This window comes from Penicillium rubens, assembly GCF_028828025.1.
Source record: "Penicillium rubens strain IBT 27055 chromosome Unknown utg000003l_segment0_segment0, whole genome shotgun sequence".
Taxonomy (NCBI): domain Eukaryota; kingdom Fungi; phylum Ascomycota; class Eurotiomycetes; order Eurotiales; family Aspergillaceae; genus Penicillium; species Penicillium rubens.
In genome coordinates, this window is record NW_026890601.1 from 3,580,912 (window position 1) to 3,608,755 (window position 27,844).

The following is a 27,844-nucleotide window of genomic DNA, read 5'->3' on the forward strand; positions in this document are numbered from 1 at the left end:
AGACACAAACCAGACCTGACGCGATCCTGCGAATATGTGACAACAACGCAGAAATAAGAAACGTACATATAATCAGTCTCAATGTAAAGTAAGCTCGTACATATCATGGACTGATTGGCTGGTTCTGCAAGGGGTGAAGCTTGCTAGGGGTACCTCCTGCGTGCCAGAATACCCCCTACACATTCATCACCCTTTGGAGGAAGTTTTAATGGGGTCTGATCACTGTTTGTGTGTTGGGGCAGATATCTCCCCGAAGACATCTGGACTTTATCCTATACCCCGTATAGTACTAGTATACAACGTAGTCTGTTCTTTTCTGGGACCATCAGCCTAAGATAGAAGAACATTGAGCAACGACCTAGCTAGGAAAAAGAAAAACAAAACAAAACGCGATCACAATTGTTGCTCTAGATCGCACAATCTACGTTTTTTTGACTCGCACCCACGAGGGATCTGAAAGGAGCTTTATGTGCGCCACCTTGTCACATCACCTCCGATATCATCCAACCGTTAAGTTTACACGCTTTCTCTACATGAAATGTTGATCGTTGGATTCAATGTCCACCATCTGACAAGCTTTCCTCTTTCCTGGGCAGGTCTCTAGACGATCATTCCGCAAGAACCCAGCATACGCGGCACTTGGGACCCTTTGCAACCCTCCGATAGGCATAGCTCCCTGCTATGTGGTCGTCATCCCAGCGATGTTGATCTTCATCAATAAGAGCGCGAGGCATGGAAGACGCAAAACAGAATCACAACAGTTCATCCAGAGCCCTATGTTGCCTACATAAACGCCATTATAACCCTCTCTCCGAACCCTAGCCAGTCCTTCATTTGCTTCTCTGACCATCTATACTCTCATTTATTTCACAAAATCCAGGCCACTTGACCAACAAAATGCACGTCTCGTACATCTCTCTGGCGTTCTTCGCCGTCGGTGCCATCGCTGCGCCCGCCGCTCCTAAGCCCGACGAGTTCGGCGACATCACTAGCGGCTTCCCTTTCAACACAGTCGGCTCCTCCAGCATCGAGGACAGCGATGAAGGATTCGACGACTCCTTCCCCTCCGCCCTCGACGCAATGCACCAGGCCTTGGCCGAGAAGCAGCAGTCCGCTCAGTCTGTTCAGTTCGCATCGACCTCCCACCCCCTGATGGCCAAGCCCACCAAAGCCCACCCAACCGCGAACTTCCCGGCTCCCATCGTCTCCCAGGCCCCAACTCTCTCCCAGGCCGCCCCTGCCATCTCGCAGGCTCCTGTGATTTCCAAGGCTGAGCCTACCCACGCCCTCCCCGCTACATCTCACGCGGTCATTCCCACTCCCGCGAAGAGCAGCTCTGCTTCTCCTTCCTCTAGCGCAACTCCCTCGCCTAGCGCCCCCGCTGGCCCTCTTAGTGGCCTCGTCGGAGGCCTTCCCCTTGTTGGAGGTATGGTTGGCGGCCCCCTGGCTGGCCTCGGTCTCCGTCGTTAAAAGTAGTCTGATGTGATCTTGGTGTGGAGAGGAGTATTAAATGTTGAATTTGGTCACCCTCACTCCTTTTTTGTACTTCCTTACCTCTGGCAATGGATTGGTGGCGCCTTTATTTTTTTCTCTTTTTATTTCTCTGGCAATCGTTCATATATCCAATGACTTTAATTTATAGAATCTTCTTCATACATTCTTGAATCTATGACATTATCACACAGAATCGCAGCACATGAAACATAAAGGCACCCCAAAACCCCTAACCCGACGGGTATCTCCCCCCAGACCCCAACCGATCAATGCATCCCTCAACAGCCTTCTGCATAGCATTTGTCGCCTCCTCCAACAGCGTCGTCAAAGGCACCTTCCCCGCCATCTCCGCCTGCACCCTCACATACTCATTATTCAACACCTTATTGATATTGATCTTGCTCACCCCACAATCAATACACTTCCTAAAGATCTCCTCGGTAAACGGATCCGCCCCATGAAGCACAAGCTTAACCTCCCTCCCAACAGCCTCATTAATCGACTGCAACCGCCCATACTCCAACTGAATCCCACGGGGCCCATACTCGCCATGGACATTCCCAAACGCAGGCGCAAGCCAATCAATCCCCGTATCCACAAACTCCCGACTCTCCCCCGGCGTCGTAAGCATCCCCTCCAGATCAGCCGTATCAGCAACACCATCCTCACCACCCTCAATCCGACCGGGCTCCGCCTCCGTCGCGATCCCCCGCGCATGGCAGTACTCCACCAACTCGCGCGTCAGAGAAAGATTCTCCGCCTTCTCGTAGTGTGACATGTCAACCATGATGCTGTCGAACCCGCCCAGATCCGCCGCGTACCGGATTATCTCGGGCGTTTGCGCGTGGTCCATGTGCACAGTTATCGGCACGGTGGCTTTGCGCGCGGCTGAGGCTGCTGCGTGCACGAGTAGCCCGTCGGCGTAGTGAATCGCCCATGGGAAGAGCTGGATCATTGCTGCGGATCGCTTGGCTTCGGCGGCGCGCACAGTCGCCAAGATGCCTTCCAGGTTGTAGCAGCACATTGCGGGGATGGCGTAGTGGTTTGCGGAGGCATGGTCGAGGATGCGCAGGGCGCGGTTTCCTTGGAGTGTCATTTTTGGTTTGGGGTAGGAGGGTGAGGGGCAGGGAATTGGGGGGTTTTGTAGATTTGAGGGTTATTGTAGACTAGGGTCTGTTGTGTTATATAGTCTTGTCTTGTGCGAGTTCGCGTCCGAGTGTCGGAGTTGCTCCGGGGCTACGTCACTTTGAGCTATCAGGCTCTTCTGTGCCTGTTGACAATGGAAGACGCGGGAGATTATACCGGAGGAGAACAGACCTTCAGTATATCCGGCCCATATCCTCGGCAACTACATAGTATCCTCACTGCTTTTGGCAAGACTAACAACCTCGACAGAATTCGGCTATAGAGATCAGGGTCTCTTATTAGGTCTCTTTTAGCATTAAGCATAGATAGAATGTTTCAATCAAATCAAATTCGAGGACCCTCTTATTTAGCCACTCAGGAAGTATAAAAGTGGTGTTTAGCCTGCGATAGTCGGCCAACCTCCGAACATCTACCAAGTGCCACATGCAACAAGCACAAGGACCACCAACCCCCACGTTTAACCGGAAACCAAGAACCCCTCCAATTCCAAAACCGGACTCTGGCGAAGCCATCGAATATCGGCAAAAAGAAGCCAAGGTAACCCCCTCGGACTTGCGCCGAACCATCCCGCGTTTCCCCAGACATCTTCCCCTCATAAAACCCCCACGCAAGTCGAGCCACTTTATTTTATTTTATACATTAACATTTCTCCACGGACTATCCTACCAGTTGTATCCATCATTCCTTTATCTGAACAACAATGTCCAAACCCTCAATCGGCTTCGTCGGCCTAGGCGCCATGGGCTTCGGCATGGCCACACACCTCGTGAAAGAGGGCTACGCAGTCCACGGCTTCGACGTATTCCCCGCCTCCGTAGAGCGGTTCAAGGCCGCAGGCGGAATCCCAGCATCATCACTACAGGACTCAGCCAAGGAAAAAGACTTCTATGTTTGCATGGTAGCCTCAGCACCGCAAGTGCAGAGCGTCCTTTTCGGCGATGATGGCATAGCCGCAGGTAAACCACCACACTCAACCAGAAACATATTGAAAACATACGGAAAAGATAAAAACCTAACCAATTGCAGCCCTCCCCAAAAACGCAACCCTCCTCCTCTGCTCCACCGTCCCAGCATCATACGCCCAATCCGTCGCCGCAGAGCTCATCTCCATCGGCAGGAGCGACATAGCCTTCATCGACGCACCCGTGTCTGGTGGTGCGCTGCGCGCCGCTGCAGGAACGCTGTCGATTATGGCTGGTGCGTCTGATGAGGCGCTGCAGAAAGGCCGCTTCCTGTTGCAGGAGATGTCGGATGCTAATAAGCTGTATCTTGTTCCCGGTGGCATCGGCGCTGGTAGTAATATGAAGATGGTGCATCAGGTGTTGGCGGGTATCCATATTCTGGGTGCTAGTGAGGCTCAGGGATTTGCGGCGAGACTGGGGTTAGATGCCGTGAAGACGGCCGAGGCGATTAAGTCCAGTCCGGCTTGGACGTGGATGCATGAGAATCGGTTGCAGCGGATGTTGGAGGAGGATTGGCATCCTGGTGCTAGTGCTTTGACTATTATTCTTAAGGATGTGGTAAGGAGTGATGTCTTTTGCTTTTTTATTTTTCGTTGGGGTTGGGTCTGGGTTTGGAAGAGCTGTGGCTAATTGCGTTTCCATCAGGGGATTATCACGACATCGGCGCGTCAAAGTCAATTTCCGACTCCGCTTTGCTCGACTGCTGAGCAGGTCTATTTGTCTGCTTTGTTGCAGGGATATGGAGCTGTTGATGACTCGTCTATGGTGCGGCAGTATTTCGCTGAGCCGATTACCAAGGTCTCCTCTACTAAGTCTGATGAGGAGACGGCGGAGGCGCTGCAGCTGGTGCTGGATCTGATGGAGGTGACGAACCTCGTTGCAGCTGCGGAGGCAATCTCATTTGCGCGCTATCTCAATGTCGATCTGAAGCAGTTTTATACTCTTGTCAGTGATGCTGCTGGTGCTAGTCGGCAATTTATGAAGAAGGGATTGGAGATTATGGAGGGGCTTGGACAGGGTGCTAATGGGGACTCTGAGACTGTTGACGCAGCTAGTTCTCGTTTAGAGAAAGCTGTGCAGAAGGCGCGGGATCTACACTGTCCTTTGAATCTGGGCAATGCTGCTTTGAACGTCTTGTTCATGGCTAAGAGGTCTGGGTTAGGGGCTGAGGGGAGTACTAGCGTGGTGAAGGTTTTTGAACCTTAGTGTACGGAGTAATTGGGGTAATCAGACATGAAGGTTTATAGTCTAAATTCTACGTTCAAGCTTAAATTAACCGTCTTTCCGCTGATAAAAGAATGTATTGATAATATCAATAAGAAATACGGTGTGTGTGGGTATCCAGAATATTATATCCAACCAAAAGACCAATTAGTATGTACAGCCCAGGAGACCCCAGGGGGAATCCCAAAGCCAAAAAAAGAAAGAAAAGACAAGAATATCAAAAGTCCCGACCCAAATCTTAAACTTAAACTCATTTCGCATGCCACACACAGTAAGACATCTAAACCTCAATTCCCTTGAGATTCTCGACCGAACCAACCGAAGTCCTGTGATCCCTAATGAACTTAGGCCAGGTATTCGTAAGCACAAGATACTTGATACTAGCCTCGGCAGCATCAAAGATCGAAGCGTCAAAGTCCACAGGAATATCACCCCAGTACTGAACGCGGTCCCTAATCGACCCCGCCTTCTCCTGCAAAGTCTTCCCGGAGTCCGAAGAAGAAGGCGACGGCAGATCGAAAGTGTATTTATCAAACGGACTGGTGGGATCACAGGACTCGCGCTCCTCGCCGTACACAAGACGCGTCGGCTTCTCGAAAACGTCTTCCAGCTTCCGCAGCTCCTGGTGCGAGATGTTGACGGGGAACTCGGCATGGCGGACGCTGATAAACTCCGCGTAGATGTGCAGCGCGAGGTTGAAGTGTTCGCGGACGATGTCGCGCTTGCTCTTTTCTTGGAGGGCGCTGCCGTCCTTGATGGATTGCGGGAGTCGGCTGCGCCATTCTGCGACGCTGGTCAAGAAGACGATGTTCTCGCCGGAAAATTCGCGCAGAGCGGAGAATTCTTGGAGGGGGGCGGGGTTGCGCTCGAGGACGTGCTCGAGTGCGCCCATTGTTAGGATGCTGTCGCGGGAGCTCAGAGTGCTCGACGAGCTGTTTGATTTCCAGCCTGACATCATGGATGCTACCATTGTCATGTCGGAATGGAGGGATTTTTCTTCGGAGCCGGTGGATTTGACTTTCAGCTCCCAGCGGGCGATCGACTCGAGGGTTTCCTGTCGCAGGGATTGGTGGCGCATTACTTCCCAGCAGGGGAGGAAGACTGTGAAGATTTCGATGAACATGATGGATAGGCAGATCCTAGGGCAGCTGTGTTAGAGGAAGTAGGTCTTTCTGGTTATGTTGGTTTAGAACTTACCACTGAGGAGGCACCCATACTTTGTTGACTGGGGCCATAGCGGGGACGTAGAGGCCGATGAGCCACATCGGGGTAGCGTGAAGGTTGGAAACAGCGCAGCCAATGGTCTGGACTCGCCAGCCGTGGGTATCGTGGATGTTGCGAGACTTCCAGAGGACGATGGGGGCAACGATCCAAGACCAGAAGAACTGCGAGACCACACCGGGCCACCACTCCCATCCTGCGCCTTGTGCTGCCAGCACCTCGGCGGGGGTACCATGGACTCCGGTGCCAGGAATACCCCATGAGCTGTGGTACTTGCGAGAGATCAACCACATAAGGATAGTGAGGAACACCTGCATGAGATGGGTTAGATAAGACTTGTCACAGACATGGAAAGACAAAGTTAACATACCTGAGCAAACATGGCGATAGCGACGTAAATAAGGATCTTGGTAGTATATCTGAGAGCACGGAAACGATTGATCAACCCACCCTGGTGTTCCAAGGCAGGCGATTCAGTAAATTTGTGTCCGTCCAGAGCATATTTTCTCTGGAGCTTTGCGACATGTTGGAAACGAGTGTTGGAGCCATGGAAGAGCGCCATGCCACAAGGCAGAAGGGTCCCCATAAGCCAGTAGCCACAGTCACCGGGCAGCAAAGTGCCGATCATAGTTGCGAACTGGGTCGGGATCCAGTATAAATGAAGGATAACGATAGAAGTTAACGATAGAGCGAGGCCTCGAATGCGTAGTGTCGGCATATCACGGTTGGCGATCAGATAGGCCATACCGGCCACCAGGGCAGAAGTCCAGACACATGCCCAGACAACCCACCAGATGGTGACGGGGCCGAGATCAATTTGCGGCTTGGACTCGGCCGTGGCACCGTATTCGGACCCCATATCAAAAATGGTGCAAGTGCTTAAGGAATGTGAGTGAAGTTGGATAGCGCTTGATCTGTCCAAAGTGCCGGGTCATCTCCCTTATGTACAACGTGCATCGATGCACTGGGGCCACGGGGGGTCAGCACTTGCACGAGGAAGTGGGCCCCCTAACCAGGTTTTTCGGTGTTCGGTGATGTCGATCGCAGGGTTAAAGTGGCCTCTTCACTCCATTGTTCTTCTGGCTAATATCACATTGTGGAGACTTTCAGGCGATGGAGGTATATAACTGCTCAGTTCTGGTTTCGCTGGAGTTCCGTTGCTCCATCGCCGTGTTGGTCCGTCTCTGTCCCGTTCGCGGATAGGGAAATATCCACAGGTGTAATTTGTCAAGAGATACGAGGATATGATTGGTTGAATAAGATTAGTTTTGAGATTTAAGATCTCTTGGCGGGTCCAAGTCGAAGTCTCCCCTTTTTCTATTGAATCCGCCCTTGACGCTATTGATTTTCCCAAAACTGTGTTCCGTGGAGTCGATCGTAGGCTACCCCTAAGAGGCAGGCCTTTTTCACTTTTTTGCAATGACGTTAGAATGTTATGCAGATAGTATAATAATAGGTGTTATATGTTGTAGGTGTTCGTTCTGGACTTCCTATTATCGCAAAGTCGCGCATCTTATGTTTCAGACGCGTTTGTACGGAGCACTCCGTACTCCGTACCCATGTCGAATTACATGCATACATATATGTATGCAGGGACATTCTCCTACTGTTGGACTCTCAACATCACATGGGATTATAAGATAGCCCTTGAATTTCCAGCCCAAGTTCATTAAGTCCAAAAAGAGCCTGTAGCAGGATCCGATGTAGCGGGATCCAAATATAGCCAAATATAGCCTAGTATATCAGACCCCGAAGAGACTATCGTTTTACAAAATTCAAGTATGATCAAATTTTGAGAATTTGAGTATTCCATATATTCTATCCTCAATATTAGAAAAGAAAACAAAAAATCAGTCTATTCCCATACAAAAGAAATAATAAAAAAGAAAGTAAAACACAAATCATTTCACTTAATACGTGAAGGCTCAAAAAGTCCCATGGCCTTGGCCTCCTCCTCAGAACCCGCCTGCAAATTCCCAGAATACTTAATATCGAACCCAGGAACCAGTAGGACATCCTTCAGGCCCCTGTTCACAACCTCCTCCTCCGAACTCGCGTACATATAACCGTAATACGTGTACTGCCCCGCGGCAGGGATCGACACGCCGCTAACCTCGGCCTTCTCACAACAATCCCCATCATGTTCAGGCTCCTTCAATCCCATCTGAAAAGCATCCAACTCACAGTATGCCTCAACATACCCATAATACCTCCCACCATAGTAATCACCACATTCACCCGGAACAGGTTCCGCATCACAGAGGCCCATATATCCAACCTCCTCCAGGGAAATCGCACTCATGTACCCGGTGTACCGATGACGCACCCGCTCCGGCATCGTAAACAGCCCATCCTTGCAACACCCCCATGGATGTCTGATATCAGTAAGCCCCATCGCACGCGCATGATGCAGATCATCCGCCCGCAACAACCCGTAGAATTTCCCCTCCTCGCCGGGTATCCGACGGATATCCTCCAGCCAACGCTTCTCTGCAGCAAACTCCGACGGCGCATGCATCAGTCCATAGAAGAGGTGGAAGTCCGCTGTGCGCTCCGCGCAGCATCCTCGCACGTGCACCGGGTCCAGTAGGCCCTGGCGATTCGCGTCGTCTTCTGACTCAGCCATCATGAACCCTTCCCACTCACCTGAGTAATTGCCATACGGCCGGACCTCGCGCAGCCCACGGAGGTAGGCGCCTTCTTCGTCAGTGAACATGCTGCCCATGTACATGTGTTTCTTGGACTCCGGGTCAGGGGTTGGTGGGGCCTGTGGGCTCTTGGGGGATGGACAGGTGCGTGGTGAAACGGGGTTGCTGGCGTTAGCGGGGGTTGCAGGGGTGGAATTCTTTGCTTGCCACATTCGGTCGATGGACTCTGTGTCCCAGAGATGGGGGTCCTCTTCGATGCCTAGCTCGGCGTTCTGCTCGCGCCGGTCGTCTCGGTCCTTCTGTAGAAGTGCGGTGTCTAGGAGCTTAGAGATGGCCTCCTGTCGGGCTTCTTTTTCGTTGTTTTCTTCAATGCGCTTCAGGACTGTCGCTTCAATACGCTGCTGCACAAGGTCAATGTCAAAAGAGGGCTCATTAGACGAGTTATGGTCAGCAACTGTCCCCTCCAGAGTGTGGTGGTCATCTACGTTGGCGTCAGCGTCGTGCTGTTCATGGTCAGTGTCCATCTCCCGTTGTCGCTGTCGGTTCTCAAGATATTCGTCGATTCTCATCTTAAGTACATTATACCTTATCAAAGACGATCCGCAGAGCGAGTCAGAAATACCTGTGTCGCTGCTTGCATCGCTGAGAGATGCACATGCAGCAGCCTCGACACCCGACGATTCAGCCTCAACACCGCCCTTTGGATCGTCGCTCTCACAGCCGTGTGCGAGATGAGCCGGGGTGGTCTTGATTGTAGAAGCAAAAGAGTCAAGATCACCAGCTACCTCCTCACTGGGATTAGCATGAGCAGAGTTAACGACCGTCCGAGGCAAGTTCTCGGAACGCGCCAGGCATCCGCGATCCGACTCCGATTGGACAACAGCACGCGGGCAGTTCTGACCATTGTCGCTGTGGCCAGCACTGTCCTCGTCCCTATTGCCCGAATCACCAACGGCAGCATCCAAGAAGATCTGGCCATTGTCGCTGTGGTCAGTACTGCTTGTGTCCCTGTCGTCGGGAGTGGAATCACCCACCATGCGCGCGTTAACTTCAATAATACCGCCTGCGGCATCCAAACCCTCAATCTTCCGGTAAGAGTTTGAGGTCTGGGCCTGGCTGTCTCTGTGAGAGAGGTTCCCAGCCCACTCCCTCTCGCACTGCACGCACATGCTGGGCTGGGTGGAGAGGAGGAGGTCGTGGGAGGGTTTGATCTGGGTGCAGGATACGCTGCGCTCTGGACCAGCCAGGCGGAGCTTGTTGGTGTATTCTTGGCAGCTGGTCATGCTCCAGTTGGAGATGTGTCCGCAGCTGGGATAGTGGTGGTAGGTGTGCTTACACATCTTTAAGGAACTAGAAGAATGGACTAGGTGAGTCTGGAGTAGAGGATATAAGAGGGGATGATATGAGAGGAGTGCCCTGCCTATTTAATCTGTGCGAGGGTCGTGATTTATATATCACTTGGTCTAGGGGCTGAGGGAGACTCCGGGCGAGTACAAAGCCGAGTCGACGAACAAAGGTGATAGATATAACAAAGACGGGGTTAATGTAATGGCATTGTTTTCGGATCAAACTCTTTGTTGAACAATTGTTTGTAAAGCAAATCCCCAAGGATCCTTTACCTGTTAGACGTGTTGTCTCAGCTATCCTCAAAGACATTGTGCTATCCCACCCATCTAACAATGACTGAGGAAATTAGGTGTATGGCGAGCGTACTGTAAATTCACGATTGTAAAATTCTCTATAACTAAAACCAACAATGGTTTGAATTTAGTCTGGTCAGACACAAACAGTAAGCAAATGCATAGTGACAAAGTTACATGTTTACGTAGTAAAAAAGCCAGTATCATCCTGTATCTTGACACACCCCCAGCTTTTGAAGCTATTCACAGATTCTCTATGGCTTCAAGAGCCGCTATGCCTTCACCTTCAGGGTGTATAATCAGATGTCGGATTTCTCTCATCCCAAGCAGATCTTGGAATCTATACTACTTCTGCTTCGGCAGCACTTCTGTAAGGCCATCTGCTGGCATCTCACCTATAGGAATCTAGTGTATATGAATACGTCTCGCATTGATTGTTTCATCCCAACACCTATTGATGTCGACATGTCGAAGCTTAGTATGCATGGTAGCACCTTCTTTTATAAGCAGATCGACAGTTTGCTGGTTGTCGTAGGCAATGGGTGGTGCATGAGAGGGTTTAAACCCTAAGGACTCGAGGAGTCGGCGCCACCATATAACCGTTTTTCCTGCCTCGGAGAGCTAAAAGCTCAGCCTCGGTGGTTAACGTTGTGACAGTCGTTTGTTTTGAAGCTCTCCAGTCGATGGCCCTCCATAATAACCTTCAGAGCTTTTGCGATCTCTGTAGTCTCCAAAGGACGCATCGCTAGCAAATTCAACAGATTTGTTGCTAGCTGCATGCTGCGATTTTCATCTTTGGTGCTGCACTTCTCAGATGATTTACTAGCTGATTTGCTAGCTGACGATCCAAGTTGAGCTTCTTGGTGTCCTTGCCAGGTTGAAGATACAGCTTTTGACATGCCTCTTTGCTGCGTGGGTTTACCGCGGGTAATAGCCAATGGGCTCTATACCGGGTGAGTAGACTTCCAAACTCAACCTGCTTTTCTTCCTGGCTTTTTGTAGAGCTGTTTTCAACTGACACTGCCCAGGAAGCGTAAAACTCCGGTGACATGACAGAGATAACTTCTATGGCTGGACCGATGCCTCGCTGGCCTCGGTGATCGCCGCTTTTGCACGGCGTTTTGGCAAGGTCTGCCAATTTAGCAGCCACTTGCTTTTATCTAGACTTTCTCCATGCCGCACGAAGGCTTGCTTTATACGTCGGGTCACAATCAGGTGAAATCCACTGGCGCAGATTCCTAAGCAGCCCCCATGGTGTCTCTTCGTCCATAAAGACCTGGTATTTCTCATGAATGCTTTGACGGATAACATTTGCGACTACCATCCTGCCTTGGAGCTTCATCTTGTATTCACTGAGCTTACTCTCATACTCCGAATTCATTATTTCCCATATAAGATACCAATCCGTTGGATGATCCCTCTTTAGATCCTCCGAACTCGGCTCGATCGGCTCCTTCGGAAGAGCGGGTTCCGTATCTGATTCTGGATCACATAGATCCCAAACCTTGAAACGCTGCGCAATGGACCTGATTATCGAGAGCCAGAACTTCCAGTTCGATGAGTCATTTAAGGTGACAGGACAGGACAAATCCGGGAAGAAAGCGTAATCCGACATCGCGTTCACAAATTGGATTTCCGATATTGATGCTTCTCAGGGGTATGATTCGATTCAGGGGTTGTTGTCACCATACAGCGAATGGCTCAGTATGTGAGACTAATAAACAGATGGAAAAGAGATCAAAATTGAAGCGATTCCGGGCTCATAACTGAGGGAATTTAGGTGTATGGCGAGCGTACTTAAATTCACGATGGTGAAATTCTCTAACTGAAAAAAGAAAAGCGGTCTGAAATTAATCTGGCAGAACACAATTAGTAAGCAAATGCATAATCCATGACAAAGTCACATGTTTACTGGTAAAAAGACAGTATCATCCTGTATCTGGACAATGACCATTGTATCCGACTCAGACACTGCAACCTCAACATAACATACATCAAAGACATGTAAAACAAAACAAAACTAATGAAACAGGTCAACCCTCCAAATCGACTAAATACCGAACTCCAGAGTCGATCAACCACCAAGCAGCAGTCTCATGCATCCACCTCAAAACAGGCCTCTCCAACGGCATCTTCCTACCCTCATCCGCTCTTTTCCACATAGCAGTCTCACTACAAAACACAACCTTCCCTTCTTCACTACATTCCTCAAAACTAATCGCCAACCTCCCCTGCACAAAATCCACCGTCTCCATCTTGATCTCAAATTCAACCCGATCCCTCCTCCGCACCACAACCCGATAAACCCCACAAACTAAATCCCCGACCTCAAAATCCAGGGCAGCAAGATACCCCGCTTTGAAGCTCTCCTTCTGCTCCGGCGTCTTGCTAGCCATGGCAAGCACAAGCGCCTGCGGGAGCCGCGAGAAAGCGGTCATATTGCGGCGCACGAGTTTTGTAAAGAGCAGTTCTGTCGTCTCACTGCTGGGGAGACAGGCCCGCGACACGGACTTTGACGCATGATCGTAGAGCGTGAAATACTCATCGCTAAAAACAGATTCCGGAATTGATTCTAAATTTGTTGGTTTTGCGGCTTTGGAGAGGGTCCCAAGGTGGGAGTTGTGTGCTACGCGCTTTGATAGGCGTTCGTGGAAGATGTAGAAGTAGATTGCCGAGGAGCTGGTTATTATTGCTGTTGCTGTAAAGATGAAGCGTATCATCTTGTTGGTTGCAATGAGATGTCTTCAATGGTGATATTTGGTGGTTTCGTGTTGAGAAACATCGAGGTCAAGTGATCGCATCATCGGATACGAGGTCGGCTTGGCACGTCATCTGTTCTACGTCTTTATCGTATTTGCCAGTTCAAGTAATTCTCGTATAAATTCAGTATATTAAATCGTAAGTCGATCAAATGGACCATCACAAATGAAAATGTCAACATTTGAAAAGCGCAACACCAACCCCATGACGTCAAACAAAGTGGTATCAATTCTGAAAACTCGAAAACCCTCACTTCCTCGCCCCATTCTGCAAGACATTTACACGGCCACTATTATGCCATTTCGCAAGCTTAGCACCACACTTTCCACAAGAATGCTCAACATCCTTAAGCGAGGACATCAAGTAAGGGATACAGCCTAGGCAGCAACAGAAGCAAAGAACAGCAGCCCAGCCACTATGAAAAAAGTCAACCACCATTCTAATAATTCAACGGGATCCAACTTACTGCGTGGTTCCACCGCTTACAGACTGAACGCTAGTCATCTCCCGCTGTCCACAAACAGGACAGTCAACCGGACACGGCGCAGACTGGACACAGTGCAGTGGAATGGCCGCGGCATACCCACTGGGATGGCCGGAAGGCGTGTAGAACTGCTGCGGCTGACCCGGCCCCTGGAGCTGTGCTTGTGCCTGTGCTTGGGCGTGCGCGTACTCCGGCAGGGGCTGACCTGCGTATGCCTTCTCGGGCGGGGCAGTCATTGATGTCGATGCGTCGTATGCTGGTGCTTGGCCGATGGAGTCGGGTTGGTGGGGGTATTGTTTTTCAGAGGGGTTGTTTGTTGGTGTTGACTGCATGGTGTCTGGGATGGACTGGCCAGTTGGGTTTGGGCTCACGGGGCCTTGGGTTTGATGGTCTGGGGTGACGACTTCTGGGGCTTCGCTGTATGTGGGGGTTATTGCTGGAGTTGTTAGTTATTAGGTACTATATGGGGATGCCAGGGAGTAATGACGTACTTGGTGTTTGCTCGGGGTGTTCGAGGTGTTCTGGCATTCTTTTGAGTCTGGGAATTAGGGAGAGGGGATTTCACTTGGTTTAATGGGGGCAGGAAGGATTTTAAGTCGAATCTGACAGAGTTTTCAGATGGTAATAAGTTAAATGATATTAATAGAGCGGTCAATAAGATCGTCAAGGGCTAAAGTGTCAGTTGTCGTTCGTATATAGTGGATACCTGGGGATTTCACGGGTGCACTGCCTTCAACGGGTTGGTGAAGACAAGTCTGAGCCACGGCTAGGTACTTATCAATGAGGGTTTCAACTCACTATGTAGCCAGGGGACCAAGCGAAAGCCGCCAGATTGATTGATCCAGCTCTTTACCCGTATCCCATACGAGATTTGGACAAAACACGGGAATTGTCTAGAGGTATATGGAGTTATGTAAAAGGCTATTGACAGGAATGCGGCTTATTTGCGACCAATCTCCACTTGTATCAGGTCCACGGGAAGGTGGATACTATCTTGTACTTCGTATAACAGACTCGAGGCATGGAATTCTTATGTTAAACAGTAAATCTGTATATTACAATATGAGTCTGTTAGGATTGACATACTATAGTTGATTCTACTTGTTTCTATTATACGTATTATTATTTATTCTTCTATATAAGAAGAAATCAAGATCAAAATCCGCCCCATTTGGACCCCTAGCGTTTCTAAGATTATTACCTCCGACACGAGAGATGATCTCGAACGCCAACCCAATCACACGGCGACTTGCGACTCCGCAGCAGATCAGTTCCCACCCGGGCGCTCGTCTGTGAGCCTTTGGAGGCTGAGGCGTAAATATTCCTTAACCACGCCCGATACTCGTGGGGCTTCGGGATATTTGGCCCCCAAGCACTATTCAGAACACGTTGTACATTATCATATTAATTGCGTCATTGCGTATATATGATATCCTAGATATAATAGCAGCTTGCCATCTTGTAATATAAAGTGAGATAGCATTGACTACATATGTATTGTATCTAATGATAATTGTTAGCTTCTGGTGGAAACCGAAATAGTATATCTCTCGCTTTGAAGTCACATCTAGGCATAGCTGCATGATGAATAAAAATATATATGCATATATCGGATAGACCAAGAAGTACAATTACTATCCCAACTCTCAACTCCAAAAGATTGCCTGCTAAAGATCAAACCCTCAATCGAAAAAAAAAAAGAAACAGATCGCTCCTCGCTAGATGGCAGATACTATACACATACTCTCTAAATCCCAGGCTATCAGAAATACTGATATCGAACCGGCCCTACCCCAGGATGATATCCATGCTGCGCAAAAACCCCCAAAATCTCCCTCCTCTGCATCTTCGCCGCATAAGCCAAAACCGTCTCTATCCGACCAATCCCCCCCTTAACAAACGGATCCGCCCCACGCTCCATCAGAAGCCTAACCATCTCCAAAAAATCCGACTGAACAGCCTTATACAACGGCGTCTGCCAAGGATACCGCATAAGATCAACAGCCGCACCACGATCAAGCAACAGCCTCGCAACCTTCATATTCCCATTCAACGCCGCCAACGCCAACGCCGTATCCCCCGTACGATTAACAGCATCAGCATCCGCCCCGCAGTCCAACAACATCTCCACAATCCGGTCCTGTCCGTACGCGGCAGCCTGCGAGAGCGCCGTCTTGCCTGTCCCCTTGCCCGCGTTGATATTCGCGCCTGAGGCAATTAGCATCCGCACGATGCGGTCGAAGCCATACGCTGCAGCGATGCCGAGAGCTGTCTCGCTTTCCACTGTTCGTGCTTCCATGTCCGCGCCGTATTCTAGTAGGAGGCGGGTTGTGGCTTCGTGGCCGAAGGAAACGGCGGCCATTAGGGCTGTTGTGCCGTCGGGTTTTTGGGTGTTGGCGTCGGCGCCTTTGGAGAGGAGGGTTTGGACGGTTTGATGTTGGTTGGCTTTTATGGCGACTATGAAGGGGGTTTTTGAGCTGGTTATTTCCCATACAAGGCGGCTTATTCGGTGGGGCCTTTTTGAGTTTGTTGAGACTTTGAAGGCGTGGAGGTCTAGTGAGGGTTTTGGTGGCTTGTGCTCGGTAGGTACTGTCACTGGTATTGGGAGGTTCGTGTCGTTGTCTTGTGGTTTTCCCTCTGTGTGAACGGGAATGGGGAAGTCTTCGACTGGTAGCGCTTGCTTCTGTGTATCTGTGCAATCTTGCATGTCCAATATCACTGGTATTGGGAGGTTCTCTTCTCGTACTGTTTCTTTTTCTGGATAGGGCTGCTCTTGGCTCGAATATGAGCTGTGCTTATCTGAAAATGAGAAGCCTTTCGGCGGGAGTGGGAGAAATGGAAGCCCAGTTGGTTCGTCTGCTAGCCAGTCCTTATCGTCCAGGCTTCTTTGGCGTTTCAATTCCAGGCCCGGTGCTGGTGTCGTAGAATCAGCAATTTCCTCCACTGGAGCCGTGCTTTCTTTGTTACCAGATAGTGGGCCATCTGTCTCTGCTATATTTTGAAGGGTCGATGTAACGAAGTCACGGTTCAGGGTCAATAAATCAGAAGCAATACCGGCGGTAACCAACTCGCCCTGCAGCCGAGCCCAGACTCCGTCTTCCTCAAGCCTCGAATAATCCTTCAGAGCGTCAGAAACAACCAAAGCCTCCCTCTTTTTGGCATGTATTTCATCGATAAAACACCTCAGCGCGCGCTCAATAATCTTCCGAGATGACCTGTATCAATGTTAAAACCCACACAAACCCATACAAAGAACATCGCGAACACACATCATCATATTCAAATTTACCTCGGTAAGTCCAAAAATAACTGAGGAGAGACGCGCCCGAATGTCAGAAACCAGACTCTGAACCCCGAGCGCATCTGGATGCAGCAGCAGCTTCTGCAGTTCAAGTAGGACGACATGGCAGCTGTGCAATCTTTTTTTCAAAACTGCACTATGGACGCATTCTACGCCTAGAGAGAAACTGTATGTCTCGGTCGCGCTTAGCACGGCCAGAAGCAGGCCAAGCTCGTTTTGGGCCTGGTTCGTTAGTGCCATTGACCCCCGCGTCGACTCATACAGGGAGTCGGCTAACAGTCGGACTGTAGTGGTCTGGTGGCATGGCTGACTAGCCCCTGCTTGTAGAGACATGGTGTTGGACTTAGGGATATGCAATGGGACTAGGCCTCGCAGAACGAGTGCGACATCCAGGTGATTGGGGACTCATCTGGAGGGGCCCGTGCAGCATCGGGCGGTTTTGGCCCCTCTGGGCGATTTTTGGTGATTATGTCATGGGAGATGTGAGATGGATGTATTAAAGGAAATAAAAAGTAAAGGGAGTAAACTAGACTCGGTTTAAGTGAATTGTTACATAGGGAAAACAGTGGGAATGGCTCGAATCCGATTTGAAATCAGTTCTATGTGCGTAGCCTGAAACGGACATCGGACTACAGCCTCCGTATACATTCTCAACACGCCTTCAGTTAGTCTATCTACTCCGTATACTACTCGGTTGCCATTCGAGTTTGAGGATTCGAAACACGGGTATTACCTACTTGATGATGTCTGGAGGTCTACAATGGAAGATGAGTCAAACAAATATACTTGGTTTATTTCAATAACAAAAGCAACAAAAGCGACAAAAGCAAAAAGCAACTAAAAGCTCATGGACGACAAAGGTGACCGTATTCCATATCCAAGGGCAGCGGCCGACTAGAGAGCAAGATATTACTCCGACGAATATCATCCAAATCCGAAGCTACACAAAAGTCAACTCTCGCAGTGGGTTCTGCCGACAGCTCATCCGCTTGAAGCTCATCAATGGCCCGGGTTAAAGGTGCCATAATGCGGTTGCGGCAAAGATGCTCGAACTGGCCGAAAAAGTGGGCCTCGGGTCTATTACAGACAGTGAGAGAATTCGGACATGTCTGTGCCATCTTCTCGGCTAGGATAAAGATAGCCTCCAGCAGCCTCACCAGTCTGCGGAGGTTCGGAATGATCTCGGCGCGGCGACCGTCTCCGAGACTCAGCATTCGAAGCTCCTCGTACAGGCTGGCCTTGAAGCTGTCGCATGCAGTGAGGAATCGCTTCTCATAGTTCATCCTGTCGACTGCTTCGTCGTTCGGGTATCTGCTCGAGACCATATTGGCTGGCTGTGGTGAGAAATAGGCTGGGATTTGATTAGCAGAGTGAATGGGTGTAGGTCTGCTTACTTTGAGTTCTCGATGGCTGTAGATGATGGAATAGATGGTTTGAAGGGACGGGAAATTCCATCTATTTATGCTTTTTCAGTTGTTGTTGGCTAGTTTATTAGACAAAGACCTAGTCCATCGTAATCAACAAAAGGAAAAAACCATGTCTTTCATGAATCCTTTGTCGAGTCCATGGACAAGGAGACAAAGGGTCCAACAAGGAGACAAAGGGTCCAACAAGGAGACAAAGGGTCCAACAAGGAGACAAAGGGTCCAACAAGGAGACAAAGGCGAGCGCTTTGTCTTCATGCACGGATACAATAGGTAGGACCGTGGTGGTTGACAAAGAATGAACCCACAGCCCGACTGCTAAATCAGTATCTTGAAGCCACTCCGTAGAGCAGCAAATAGGGATAATGAAGCGAAGGGAGAAACACTACAAGAGACAGTAATATAGGGGAGAGAGCAGAGAGAAGCCTCTATAAACAATAACTAGTAGTATGCTCTATAAGTTTTCATGACTGCCTCTCTGATTCAACAGACCATAAAGCAATCCTACTCCTAATTGTCAGGCTACCTAGTGGTACGTCGAAACCATGCTTCACTAAGTAATTCTTTTGCCGTCGGGCGATCACCAGGGTCGACTTTCATCATGCTCCTTAAAAACATTACAAACTCGTCCTTGTCATTTCCCGTGAGACTCTCAATCCAGTTCTCCAGAAAGGCTTGTGGTCGAGGGACAGGATCGCGGATGCTTCCTTGGTCATCGAAGTATTCAGCTACGATCTTTGGGTCCCCTAGCGCTAGTAAATGAGGAGGAAATGGTCCAAAGAGAGCCACTATTTCTTCGAGATAATGCTTGGTCTGGAAGACGCCTCCAGTTTGCTTTGCTCGACCATCGAACATTCGCACCGCATCCAAAACCTCGAGTAAGACAGCACCTAGATTCCAGATATCGACTGGTTGTCCCCATGGGGCTCCAATGACGACTTCCGGTGCTCGAAGCAGCACAGGCTGTATAACTTCTGTGAGGTGGTTGTCAATCCAGCTAGCAGAGCCCCAATCGCAAAGAGCAACATCAAGGGTCATCAGATCCGTGGATTTGCGGATATAGAAGTCCTTTAAAGGTTGAGACACAATGGTCGAAGGATCAGAACTAGGGTCGTAAGCCATAGGGTCTGGAGTTGTGTCCTTCAGGTAATCCTCAATGATAGAAAGGTCCGGAATTTGCACCATAATATTCCGGGGTTGAATATCTATGAGTTGTTTTTCTCAGCTTTCGATATCGCTTGCAGTTTTAGATTAGCGTACCTGTATGTATGACTCCCGATCGGTGTGCGTAATCTAGGGCAAAGAAGAAGTTGCTGGCCAAAGCGTTGCATGATCGAATTTGGGACCTGATTCTTGGCAAACAACGTGCCAAAAGTGCTTAGGTTCTCTCCCATAGGCTCCAACACAAGACATAGATGATGACCGTTCGGGCCAAGATGATTAAATGAATCGACAAGCTTGGGGATATGTCGATATCCATCATGTTTCGGATCGGAATCCCGTAACCGCTCGAGAACTTCCAGTTCGAATATATCTTGAGACCCATCGTAACATTCTGCGCTGAGCACCTTCAAAGCCTTGTAGCTGCCAGTCCTAAAAGGTCCAGATAATCAGAGAATGTCCCATCAAGATAACAGTGACACAGTCGTCTCGCCTTTGATCCTTCACTAGCCATACTGTCGAGTACCGACCGTAACCAAGTTTTCTGAGGACCTCATAGCGACAATGAAAGACATCGCCAAGATGAACAGGGTGGTATCCACCGAGCCGGTAAAGGTCATTGTCTTCTTCAGGACGGTAACCAGCCATCACTAAGTACACGGGAAGACGGGGCTAGGCGTGGATATAAGGATTTACGTTGGGGTGCACAATCACGGGACCCTATTTGTCCTAGGACGGCGCAGTTAGATCCCTTGCATTTGCTCTCTGTTCCCCGGGTTAAGTCGATAGCCTAGCAGCGTATATCGCCACTTGACCATAACAAAATCTGCCTACAGAACCATATCCAAGTTTGCAATGGATATGGTATTACATAACCCACTGCCATATTATCGAAATCTTGTTCCGGTCTTATCGACTGGACGTTAGCTAGGGCGGTGCCAAGTATGAGGCATTTGTTTCCTCACTGTTGACAGCAGAAATGAATGATGTATACGAGGGCAAGCCTGGCCGATCCCGGGGTGGCACGATCCTGGCTGAGGCTACACATACCAAGAGCAAGCATCTACGTCGCTTTGCCGAAGGTTCTGATTTAGTTCGCCGCTTCTCTTTTGGATGGACATAGACATATCTTGGGACGAAGCAGTTGCATTATTCCGAGGTATCATTTAAGGGGGCGGTTTTTGATTTGACTGGCATGTCTGCAAAATCGGCTATGTCAATGGGCCGGTTATGCTAGGTTGCAAGCTCTTCTGCTCACGTTGGGAGAAATGTAGAAACTCTCCAAGGACCGGAGGGGTTAAGCAGCAGGTAATTATGGTATCTCCACCTGGCCAACAAGCTCTTAGAATGTGTCCTTCAGTCTACCAGCCCTTTTTCAAGCCGGAACTGGCTGCTATCGACTAGACCCTTGCACCTGAAGGGGTACCTGCACGATATTGTGTAACTTCTGAGATACTCTCCCGGTGAGAGAAGACGACCAACGAAAAAGACCGTCTAAGTAGCTAGTCTCTAAGGTTAAATTTGCCAAGATAATCATGAAGCTGTAGAGCTGAACGTACCTGTAGGGTAGGATGTCTGAAAACAGCTCTGTACCTGCGGATCCGTTCCCGTCGATGCTCCACATCCCGAGAGCTCGAAGAGGATCAAAGTCCAATGCAGCAATTTTGTAAAAGACGGAAGGACAAAAATAAATATATCAAAATCTCCATGAAAATATGAAAATATCCAGGAAAGTTAAGAAGGACAAAGCGTTGAGGGGTTGATGTCACATGTTGAGAGTCCCCCCGCTGGAATTTCTGGGATTTCCTTGATCTGGACCTCCCCCCCCCCCCCCCCATCTTCTCTCCACCTCAGCTCTCCCCAGATATGTCTTCTACCATTGAAACCTCAAATATTCCCACTGATGGCACTGGTAAGCTTACAATTACTACTATTTTCAAATGTGCTTCCAATTTTAACCAAAAAAAAAATTAGGTGTTATCCAGCTAGACCCTTGGCTGGAACCCCATCGCGCTGTCTTGAAACATAGATACCAAGTAGTCGAGGAATGGGCCAAGACCATCAATGAAACAGAAGGTGGACTGGACAAGTTCAGCAAGGTGAATTGAGCTCCATTTATGCGTATTCTCTAAACTAATGCACTTATCAGGGCTATGAAACCTTCGGACTTCATGCGCAACCCAACGGAGAGATCAAATACCAAGAATGGGCCCCCAACGCAAAGGAGGCTTCTTTAGTCGGCGAATTCAGTACGTTGTGTACTGCCTATGTTTGCAGAGCTTGACTGAGACTGGCAGACAACTGGGACGTCAATGCCAACCCCATGACGAAGAACAGCTTCGGCGTCTGGAATGTAACGGTACCGGCGAAGAACGGCGTTGCCGCTATTCCCCATGACAGCAAGATCAAGGTAAACACATCAATCCTGCATGTCATCAGATCACTCCCCTAACAACCCCTCACAGATCACAATGGTACTCCCCAGCGGCGAGCGCATCTACCGAATCCCCGCTTGGATCAAGCGCGTGGTCCAAGACCTGACCGTGTCTCCTGCATATGATGCCGTTTTCTGGAACCCGCCCGTAGACGAGGTACACAAGTTCCAGCACGCGCGGCCCAAGAAGCCCGAGAGCCTGCGCATCTACGAGGCACACGTCGGCATCTCGTCGCCGGAGACAAAGGTCGCTACATACAAGGAGTTTACGAAGAACATGCTGCCCCGTATTAAGTATCTGGGATACAATGCAATCCAGCTAATGGCCATCATGGAGCATGCATACTATGCTAGCTTCGGGTACCAGGTCAACAACTTCTTCGCGGCGAGCAGTCGCTACGGATCCCCAGAGGATCTGAAGGAGCTTGTTGACACAGCCCACGGCATGGGGCTGATCGTTCTGCTTGATGTGGTCCACAGCCATGCCTCTAAGAACGTCATCGATGGAATTAACGAGTTCGATGGAACGGACCACCTCTACTTCCATGGTGGTGCGAAGGGCCGTCATGAGCTGTGGGACAGCCGTCTGTTCAATTATGGAAATCACGAGGTGCTGCGTTTCCTTTTGAGTAATCTGCGCTTCTGGATGGAAGAGTATAAATTCGATGGATACCGCTTCGATGGTGTGACCAGCATGCTCTATACCCACCATGGTATCGGAACGTACGTGCATTATCCTACTATGTTTTAGAAGAACCTTCTAACTAAAAGGAACAGTGGCTTCTCCGGCGGGTACCACGAGTACTTCGGGCCAGCCGTCGACGAGGAGGGCGTCACATACCTCACCCTCGCCAACCAGATGCTGCACGAACTCTACCCAGACTGCATCACAGTCGCAGAGGATGTCTCCGGCATGCCCGCACTGTGTCTACCCCACGCGCTAGGCGGTGCCGGCTTCGACTACCGCCTCGCAATGGCCATCCCAGACATGTGGATCAAGCTCCTGAAGGAAAGCACCGACGACGAGTGGGACATGGGCAGCATCTCCTTCACGCTCACCAACCGTCGCCACGGCGAGAAAACCATTGCCTACGCCGAAAGCCACGACCAAGCGTAAGTCCAACCCCACACCAACCCCAACCCCACACATCCACATTCAATCAACCAACTAACACATAACCCCAGCCTCGTCGGCGACAAGACACTAATGATGTGGCTCTGCGACAAAGAGATGTACACACACATGTCCACGCTAACGGAGTTCACCCCGGTAATCGAGCGCGGCATGGCACTGCACAAGATGATCCGACTAGTAACGCACGCCCTCGGCGGCGAAGGCTACCTAAACTTCGAAGGCAACGAATTCGGACACCCAGAATGGCTGGACTTCCCCCGCGCCGGTAACAACAATTCCTTCTGGTACGCGCGCCGGCAGCTAAACCTAACCGAAGACTCGCTGCTGCGGTACCGTTTCCTGAACGAGTTCGACCGCGGGATGCAGCTGACCGAGCAGAAGTATGGGTGGCTTTCTGCGCCGCAGGCGTATATCAGTTTGAAGAATGAGAGTGACAAGGTCCTTGTCTTTGAGCGGGCCGGGTTGCTTTGGATCTTCAATTTCAATTCTACGAAGAGCTTCACTGATTACCGTGTGGGCGTTGATGCCCCTGGTACGTATCGGATTGTTCTTGATACGGATGAGACGGTGTTTGGTGGGCTTGGGCGGAATGTTAAAGAGACGCGCTTCTTTACTACTGATCTGGAGTGGAATGGGAGGAAGAATTTCGTGCAGGTTTATATCCCTACCAGGACTGCTTTGGTATGTGCTTAGCCTTTTCCTTTGCTCCCCGTCTGTGTTTGTTCTGGTTTGCTGACTTTGCCACGTTCCTTGCAGGTTCTGGCTCTGGAAAGTACTCTGTAATGTGAACGCCAATCCATGTCTGTGTCTGCGTCTCGCATGCAGCCGACTGGGAGACAGAACTTCTGCTGCTGGTTATTTTACTAGGTGTTGTTCTTCGCTCGTGCGGTTGACGTGATTTGACCTACTTCCTCGTTGTCTAATCTCCTGCATTTGTTTCTAATCACGGCTATCTATGTCTAGCAACGTCTCATATTATATACATTGTTTTTTAAATGCATTTGCATTGTAGACTGGACAGAGAGAGCTTTTTAAGGAAGATAGTGTGTTGCACGGGTCAGCTGTAGATAGTATAGAAAGACCATCTCGAGGAAATAAGATTCGGTATAGAGGCACCATATAACCTAGATCAGTCCCAGTCAGAGAATTACCAGCATGGACTACAAGCTACAGACCAGCCTGGATAATCGAGTCGAGTAGCTGTACAGGGAATGTACAACAGCATCCATCAACTACACCTACACCTACACCTACACATCTACATAGACAAAAAACCCAGGACGCAATCACAAAGGAAAAGATGTCGAGAATCAGGTTTTGAACTCTAAATACACAAAATAATGAAACACGCCGGTCGAGGGGGGTTGTGTAAGGTATCTCCAATCCAGACCGGCTTTAAAATCCCATCAACTCGCTAAGATAGAACGCATCACCTCCCCCCAAACCATAAAACAAAATCTCCCAGTCATTCATCGTCAATCCCAAACACCACGATTCTGCCCTCAGCACATCCCAGAACATTTCATATTCCCTTGCTCGGGTTCCTTTCGGATCGAGTCTAGAAAGAACGAAACAAGGGAGTTCCAACGTTGATGCGACAACCATGCAGCCAAAAAAACGGAAGTGAAATCAATCCCCTTTCTTGTTGCATTCGTTTTTCTCTTAGATCGGGTAATGTACACAGTAATATACACGCCTCGAATAAGGGAAATGGTGTTGTCGCGTACAACGTTGGAACATTGAGTGTTCTGACAAAGGGAATTAAATGAGACTGGAAGAACCAATAGAGAATAGGTGAGGGAACAGAGGACAAGGAGAGGAAGAGCTTGAAGATGGAAGGGGGAAGTTAAGACGGCGCTAGCTAGCAAATGACAAAATTACATTTAGGCCTTGTTCTCAAGCTCAGCCAGAATCTTCTCACCCTTGGCGCGGGCAGCGTTGATGTCGCCAACCATGTAGAAGGCGGCCTCGGGGAGGTCGTCACCCTCACCAGCAATGATGGCCTTGAAGGAGGCGATGGTGTCCTTCAGGTCAACAAGGGTACCCTCGATACCAGTGAAGACCTGGGCGACGGCGAAGGGCTGGGACAGGAAACGCTGGAGCTTACGGGCACGCTCGACGGTGAGCTTGTCAGCCTCGGACAACTCGTCCATACCGAGAATGGCAATGATATCCTGGAGGGACTTGTACTCCTGGAGCATCTGCTGGACACGGCTGGCGGTGGCGTAGTGCTCCTCACCGATGATACGGGGGTCGAGCATACGGGACTTGGAGTCGAGAGGGTCGACAGCGGGGTAGATACCCAACTCGGAGATACCACGGGACAAGACAGTGGTGGCATCCAAGTGAGCGAAGGTGGTGGCGGGGGCGGGATCAGTCAGATCGTCAGCGGGCACGTAGACGGCCTGGACGGAGGTGATAGAACCCTTCTGGGTGGTGGTGATACGCTCCTGCATGACACCCATGTCGACAGCCAGGGTAGGCTGGTAACCGACGGCAGAGGGGATACGACCCAGAAGGGCAGACACCTCGGAACCGGCCTGGGTGAAACGGAAAATGTTGTCAATGAAGAGCAGCACATCTTGACCCTCCTGGTCACGGAAGTACTCGGCAATGGTCAGACCGGTCAGGGCGACACGGGCACGGGCACCGGGGGGCTCGTTCATCTGACCGAACACAAGAGCGACCTTGGAGTCACCCTCAAGCTGGATGACACCAGTCTCCTGCATCTCGTGGTACAGATCGTTACCCTCACGGGTACGCTCACCGACACCACAGAACACGGAGTAACCACCGTGGGCCTTGGCAATGTTGTTCTAAAAGGTCGAAAGTATAAGCATTTTATGGCCATTTTCAAGGGTGAAATAGAGGGGAAAATCCTTACAATCAGCTCCTGAATGAACACGGTCTTACCGACACCGGCACCACCGAACAGACCAATCTTACCACCACGGGCGTAGGGGGCGAGCAGGTCGACAACCTTAATACCAGTGACGAGAATCTCGGCAGAGGTGGACTGGTCGACGAAAGCAGGGGGCTCGGCGTGGATGGGAGCGAACTTGGTGGCCTTGATGGGACCACGCTCGTCAATGGGGTCACCAGTGACGTTGATGATACGGCCGAGAGTGGAGGGACCGACGGGGATGGTGATGGGAGCACCAGTGTCCTCGGCGGCGACACCACGGGAGAGACCCTCAGTACCTTTAGATGACGTTAGTTGAAGCTCGTGTACAGTAGAGGCAGAGACTCAGTGGGTCCCCCGATCGGGTAGGGAACGACACGGTGGCCCAAGAAAGGGGTGAGAAGGGGGGTGCGAAGCTTACCGTCCATGGCAATAGTACGGACGACATTCTCACCCAAGTGTTGCTGTAGGGCTCGTTAGCTTTGGTCTGTTTGAATCAAGGTTCAGCCAATCAGATCACGTACAGCAACCTCCAGAACGAGCTTCTGGCCGTTGTTGGTGGTGGTAATGGCGTTGTAAATGGCAGGGAGCTTCTCGCCGCTGAACTTCACTATAATATGGCGAATAGAAAGTCAGATACGGTTTTGTTGATGATTTTGGGGTTGATTGCGATGATTTCGGCGATGGATTGGGTCCAGGGAAAAGATTTTCGCGAGGTGCCCATTCCGTCAGGAGTCGACAACACGTACCGTCAACGACGGCACCAATGACCTGGTGAACCTTTCCGGTCAGAGTAGCGTCGGAGCTAGCGAAGCGGGCAAGAGCCGGGAGAGCATTGGAGCGGACGGGCTGGAAGGCGCGGGCGACGGGGGTCGTCCGGGCAAAAGCAGCCCTGCCAAAGGACCGGGCGAGACCGCTAGAGAGATTAAAAAATTAGTTTCAAAATGAAAAAGAGAAGAAGCTTAAATGGATCAACAAGTCATACCTCTTGAACATGATGACGGTGTTGAAGAGCGAGTTGTGATGGAAAGGAAGAGGTGAGGTTGGAACGGGAAAAGAGGGAAGAAGAGGAAGGGAAGAGGTTGGTGGATGGGGACTGCTGGCCCTTAGCCTTTCCGGGGCGGTTTTGCCGACGATCCCGTGATGAACCGAGCACCAACTTGAGCTTTCTACAGGGGAAAGAGCTTGATTTTCTTATTTAGAAGGATTTTCCATGTATAAATCTTCATCTCTATTTTTTTAAAATACCCATTGTCACTAATCTCGTGTGGTGAGGTGGTGACCGAGGAAGCTCAGCCCGTTGCCCTGGAATTCGCGCACACACATCGGGGCTTGGCGGCCGGGTGCAGGGGAGCCACCGCGGTTTTTTACTGAATGACATGGCTGCCCCGGAGAAACCTCTCATGATATTTCAATTAAAACATGTAGCCTGTACGGAGTAAGCTGGTGAAAGTGTTTAAAATGGAATATATCATGGGAGATGACCCTTTGGTCCGAACATCGGAAAAACTCTGACGTGTTGGGGGGTCAACCAATTCCGGGTAGAAACGAACTTATATAGAATCTATAGACCTTATACACTAAATTATATTCGAAGCTAATATTATGTGTTATATTCATTATAATTTCAATTCATATTTCTATTTCTATTTTACATCTCCATAAAAAAAAAACTAATTACTATTCTGTTACCCTCGAAACCGTGTTCCCGCAGGGATTCTCCGCACTTACGTTGGTTCCGAATCACTCCGTAGGCCACGCCATATCGGAAGGGAGACATATACAGAGACACATACACGTATTTTATATCCTATATCACACCAAAGCTCTTGCTCTATGGCTACAAAAGAGATACATTGATTATAGCACAGTACGGGATACACGCATTTTCCAATGCTTGCCAAAAAA

At 49.9% G+C, this 27,844-nt stretch overlaps 13 protein-coding genes across 13 annotated transcripts; 3 read left to right on the top strand and 10 right to left on the bottom strand.

Annotated features, from left to right (window-relative positions):
• Nucleotides 1-897: 897 nt before the first annotated feature.
• Nucleotides 898-1,470, top strand: N7525_007578 (uncharacterized protein; the record flags this gene model as incomplete). The annotated part of the gene is made up of 1 exon (XM_002567982.1): nucleotides 898-1,470. The coding sequence occupies one exon, from the start codon at nucleotides 898-900 to the stop codon at nucleotides 1,468-1,470; it is 573 nt and encodes a 190-aa protein (XP_002568028.1).
• Nucleotides 1,471-1,723: 253 nt separating this feature from the next.
• N7525_007579 (class II fructose-bisphosphate aldolase) lies at nucleotides 1,724-2,590 on the bottom strand (the record flags this gene model as incomplete). The annotated part of the gene is made up of 1 exon (XM_002567983.1): nucleotides 1,724-2,590. One exon carries the CDS (start codon nucleotides 2,588-2,590, stop codon nucleotides 1,724-1,726), a length of 867 nt encoding a protein of 288 aa, XP_002568029.1.
• Nucleotides 2,591-3,340: 750 nt separating this feature from the next.
• N7525_007580 (uncharacterized protein) lies at nucleotides 3,341-4,808 on the top strand (the record flags this gene model as incomplete). Its single annotated transcript, XM_002567984.1, has 3 exons — nucleotides 3,341-3,596; nucleotides 3,667-4,160; nucleotides 4,248-4,808. The coding sequence occupies 3 exons, from the start codon at nucleotides 3,341-3,343 to the stop codon at nucleotides 4,806-4,808; spliced, it is 1,311 nt and encodes a 436-aa protein (XP_002568030.1).
• Nucleotides 4,809-5,106: 298 nt separating this feature from the next.
• N7525_007581 (uncharacterized protein) lies at nucleotides 5,107-6,906 on the bottom strand (the record flags this gene model as incomplete). The annotated part of the gene is made up of 3 exons (XM_061214147.1): nucleotides 5,107-5,965; nucleotides 6,024-6,358; nucleotides 6,418-6,906. The coding sequence occupies 3 exons, from the start codon at nucleotides 6,904-6,906 to the stop codon at nucleotides 5,107-5,109; spliced, it is 1,683 nt and encodes a 560-aa protein (XP_061068578.1).
• Nucleotides 6,907-7,953: 1,047 nt separating this feature from the next.
• N7525_007582 (uncharacterized protein) lies at nucleotides 7,954-10,035 on the bottom strand (the record flags this gene model as incomplete). Its single annotated transcript, XM_002567987.2, has 1 exon — nucleotides 7,954-10,035. One exon carries the CDS (start codon nucleotides 10,033-10,035, stop codon nucleotides 7,954-7,956), a length of 2,082 nt encoding a protein of 693 aa, XP_002568033.1.
• Nucleotides 10,036-11,491: 1,456 nt separating this feature from the next.
• N7525_007583 (uncharacterized protein) lies at nucleotides 11,492-11,950 on the bottom strand (the record flags this gene model as incomplete). The annotated part of the gene is made up of 1 exon (XM_002567988.2): nucleotides 11,492-11,950. The coding sequence occupies one exon, from the start codon at nucleotides 11,948-11,950 to the stop codon at nucleotides 11,492-11,494; it is 459 nt and encodes a 152-aa protein (XP_002568034.2).
• Nucleotides 11,951-12,368: 418 nt separating this feature from the next.
• On the bottom strand, nucleotides 12,369-13,055 carry N7525_007584 (uncharacterized protein; the record flags this gene model as incomplete). Its single annotated transcript, XM_002567989.1, has 1 exon — nucleotides 12,369-13,055. The coding sequence occupies one exon, from the start codon at nucleotides 13,053-13,055 to the stop codon at nucleotides 12,369-12,371; it is 687 nt and encodes a 228-aa protein (XP_002568035.1).
• Nucleotides 13,056-13,344: 289 nt separating this feature from the next.
• On the bottom strand, nucleotides 13,345-14,107 carry N7525_007585 (LITAF-like zinc ribbon domain-containing protein; the record flags this gene model as incomplete). The annotated part of the gene is made up of 3 exons (XM_002567990.1): nucleotides 13,345-13,510; nucleotides 13,562-14,015; nucleotides 14,071-14,107. 3 exons carry the CDS (start codon nucleotides 14,105-14,107, stop codon nucleotides 13,345-13,347), a joined length of 657 nt encoding a protein of 218 aa, XP_002568036.1.
• A 1,234-nt stretch (nucleotides 14,108-15,341) lies between these two features.
• Nucleotides 15,342-17,213, bottom strand: N7525_007586 (ankyrin repeat domain-containing protein; the record flags this gene model as incomplete). Its single annotated transcript, XM_002567991.1, has 2 exons — nucleotides 15,342-16,794; nucleotides 16,849-17,213. The coding sequence occupies 2 exons, from the start codon at nucleotides 17,211-17,213 to the stop codon at nucleotides 15,342-15,344; spliced, it is 1,818 nt and encodes a 605-aa protein (XP_002568037.1).
• Nucleotides 17,214-17,725: 512 nt separating this feature from the next.
• Nucleotides 17,726-18,205, bottom strand: N7525_007587 (uncharacterized protein; the record flags this gene model as incomplete). Its single annotated transcript, XM_002567992.1, has 1 exon — nucleotides 17,726-18,205. One exon carries the CDS (start codon nucleotides 18,203-18,205, stop codon nucleotides 17,726-17,728), a length of 480 nt encoding a protein of 159 aa, XP_002568038.1.
• A 621-nt stretch (nucleotides 18,206-18,826) lies between these two features.
• Nucleotides 18,827-19,489, bottom strand: N7525_007588 (uncharacterized protein; the record flags this gene model as incomplete). Its single annotated transcript, XM_061214148.1, has 1 exon — nucleotides 18,827-19,489. One exon carries the CDS (start codon nucleotides 19,487-19,489, stop codon nucleotides 18,827-18,829), a length of 663 nt encoding a protein of 220 aa, XP_061068579.1.
• A 1,842-nt stretch (nucleotides 19,490-21,331) lies between these two features.
• N7525_007589 (1,4-alpha-glucan branching enzyme GLC3) lies at nucleotides 21,332-23,817 on the top strand (the record flags this gene model as incomplete). Its single annotated transcript, XM_002567995.2, has 8 exons — nucleotides 21,332-21,377; nucleotides 21,440-21,564; nucleotides 21,615-21,714; nucleotides 21,763-21,875; nucleotides 21,931-22,622; nucleotides 22,677-23,012; nucleotides 23,085-23,715; nucleotides 23,791-23,817. The coding sequence occupies 8 exons, from the start codon at nucleotides 21,332-21,334 to the stop codon at nucleotides 23,815-23,817; spliced, it is 2,070 nt and encodes a 689-aa protein (XP_002568041.2).
• Nucleotides 23,818-24,917: 1,100 nt separating this feature from the next.
• On the bottom strand, nucleotides 24,918-26,932 carry N7525_007590 (F1F0 ATP synthase subunit beta; the record flags this gene model as incomplete). The annotated part of the gene is made up of 6 exons (XM_002567996.1): nucleotides 24,918-25,850; nucleotides 25,919-26,235; nucleotides 26,358-26,400; nucleotides 26,461-26,546; nucleotides 26,686-26,852; nucleotides 26,922-26,932. The coding sequence occupies 6 exons, from the start codon at nucleotides 26,930-26,932 to the stop codon at nucleotides 24,918-24,920; spliced, it is 1,557 nt and encodes a 518-aa protein (XP_002568042.1).
• Nucleotides 26,933-27,844: the final 912 nt, after the last annotated feature.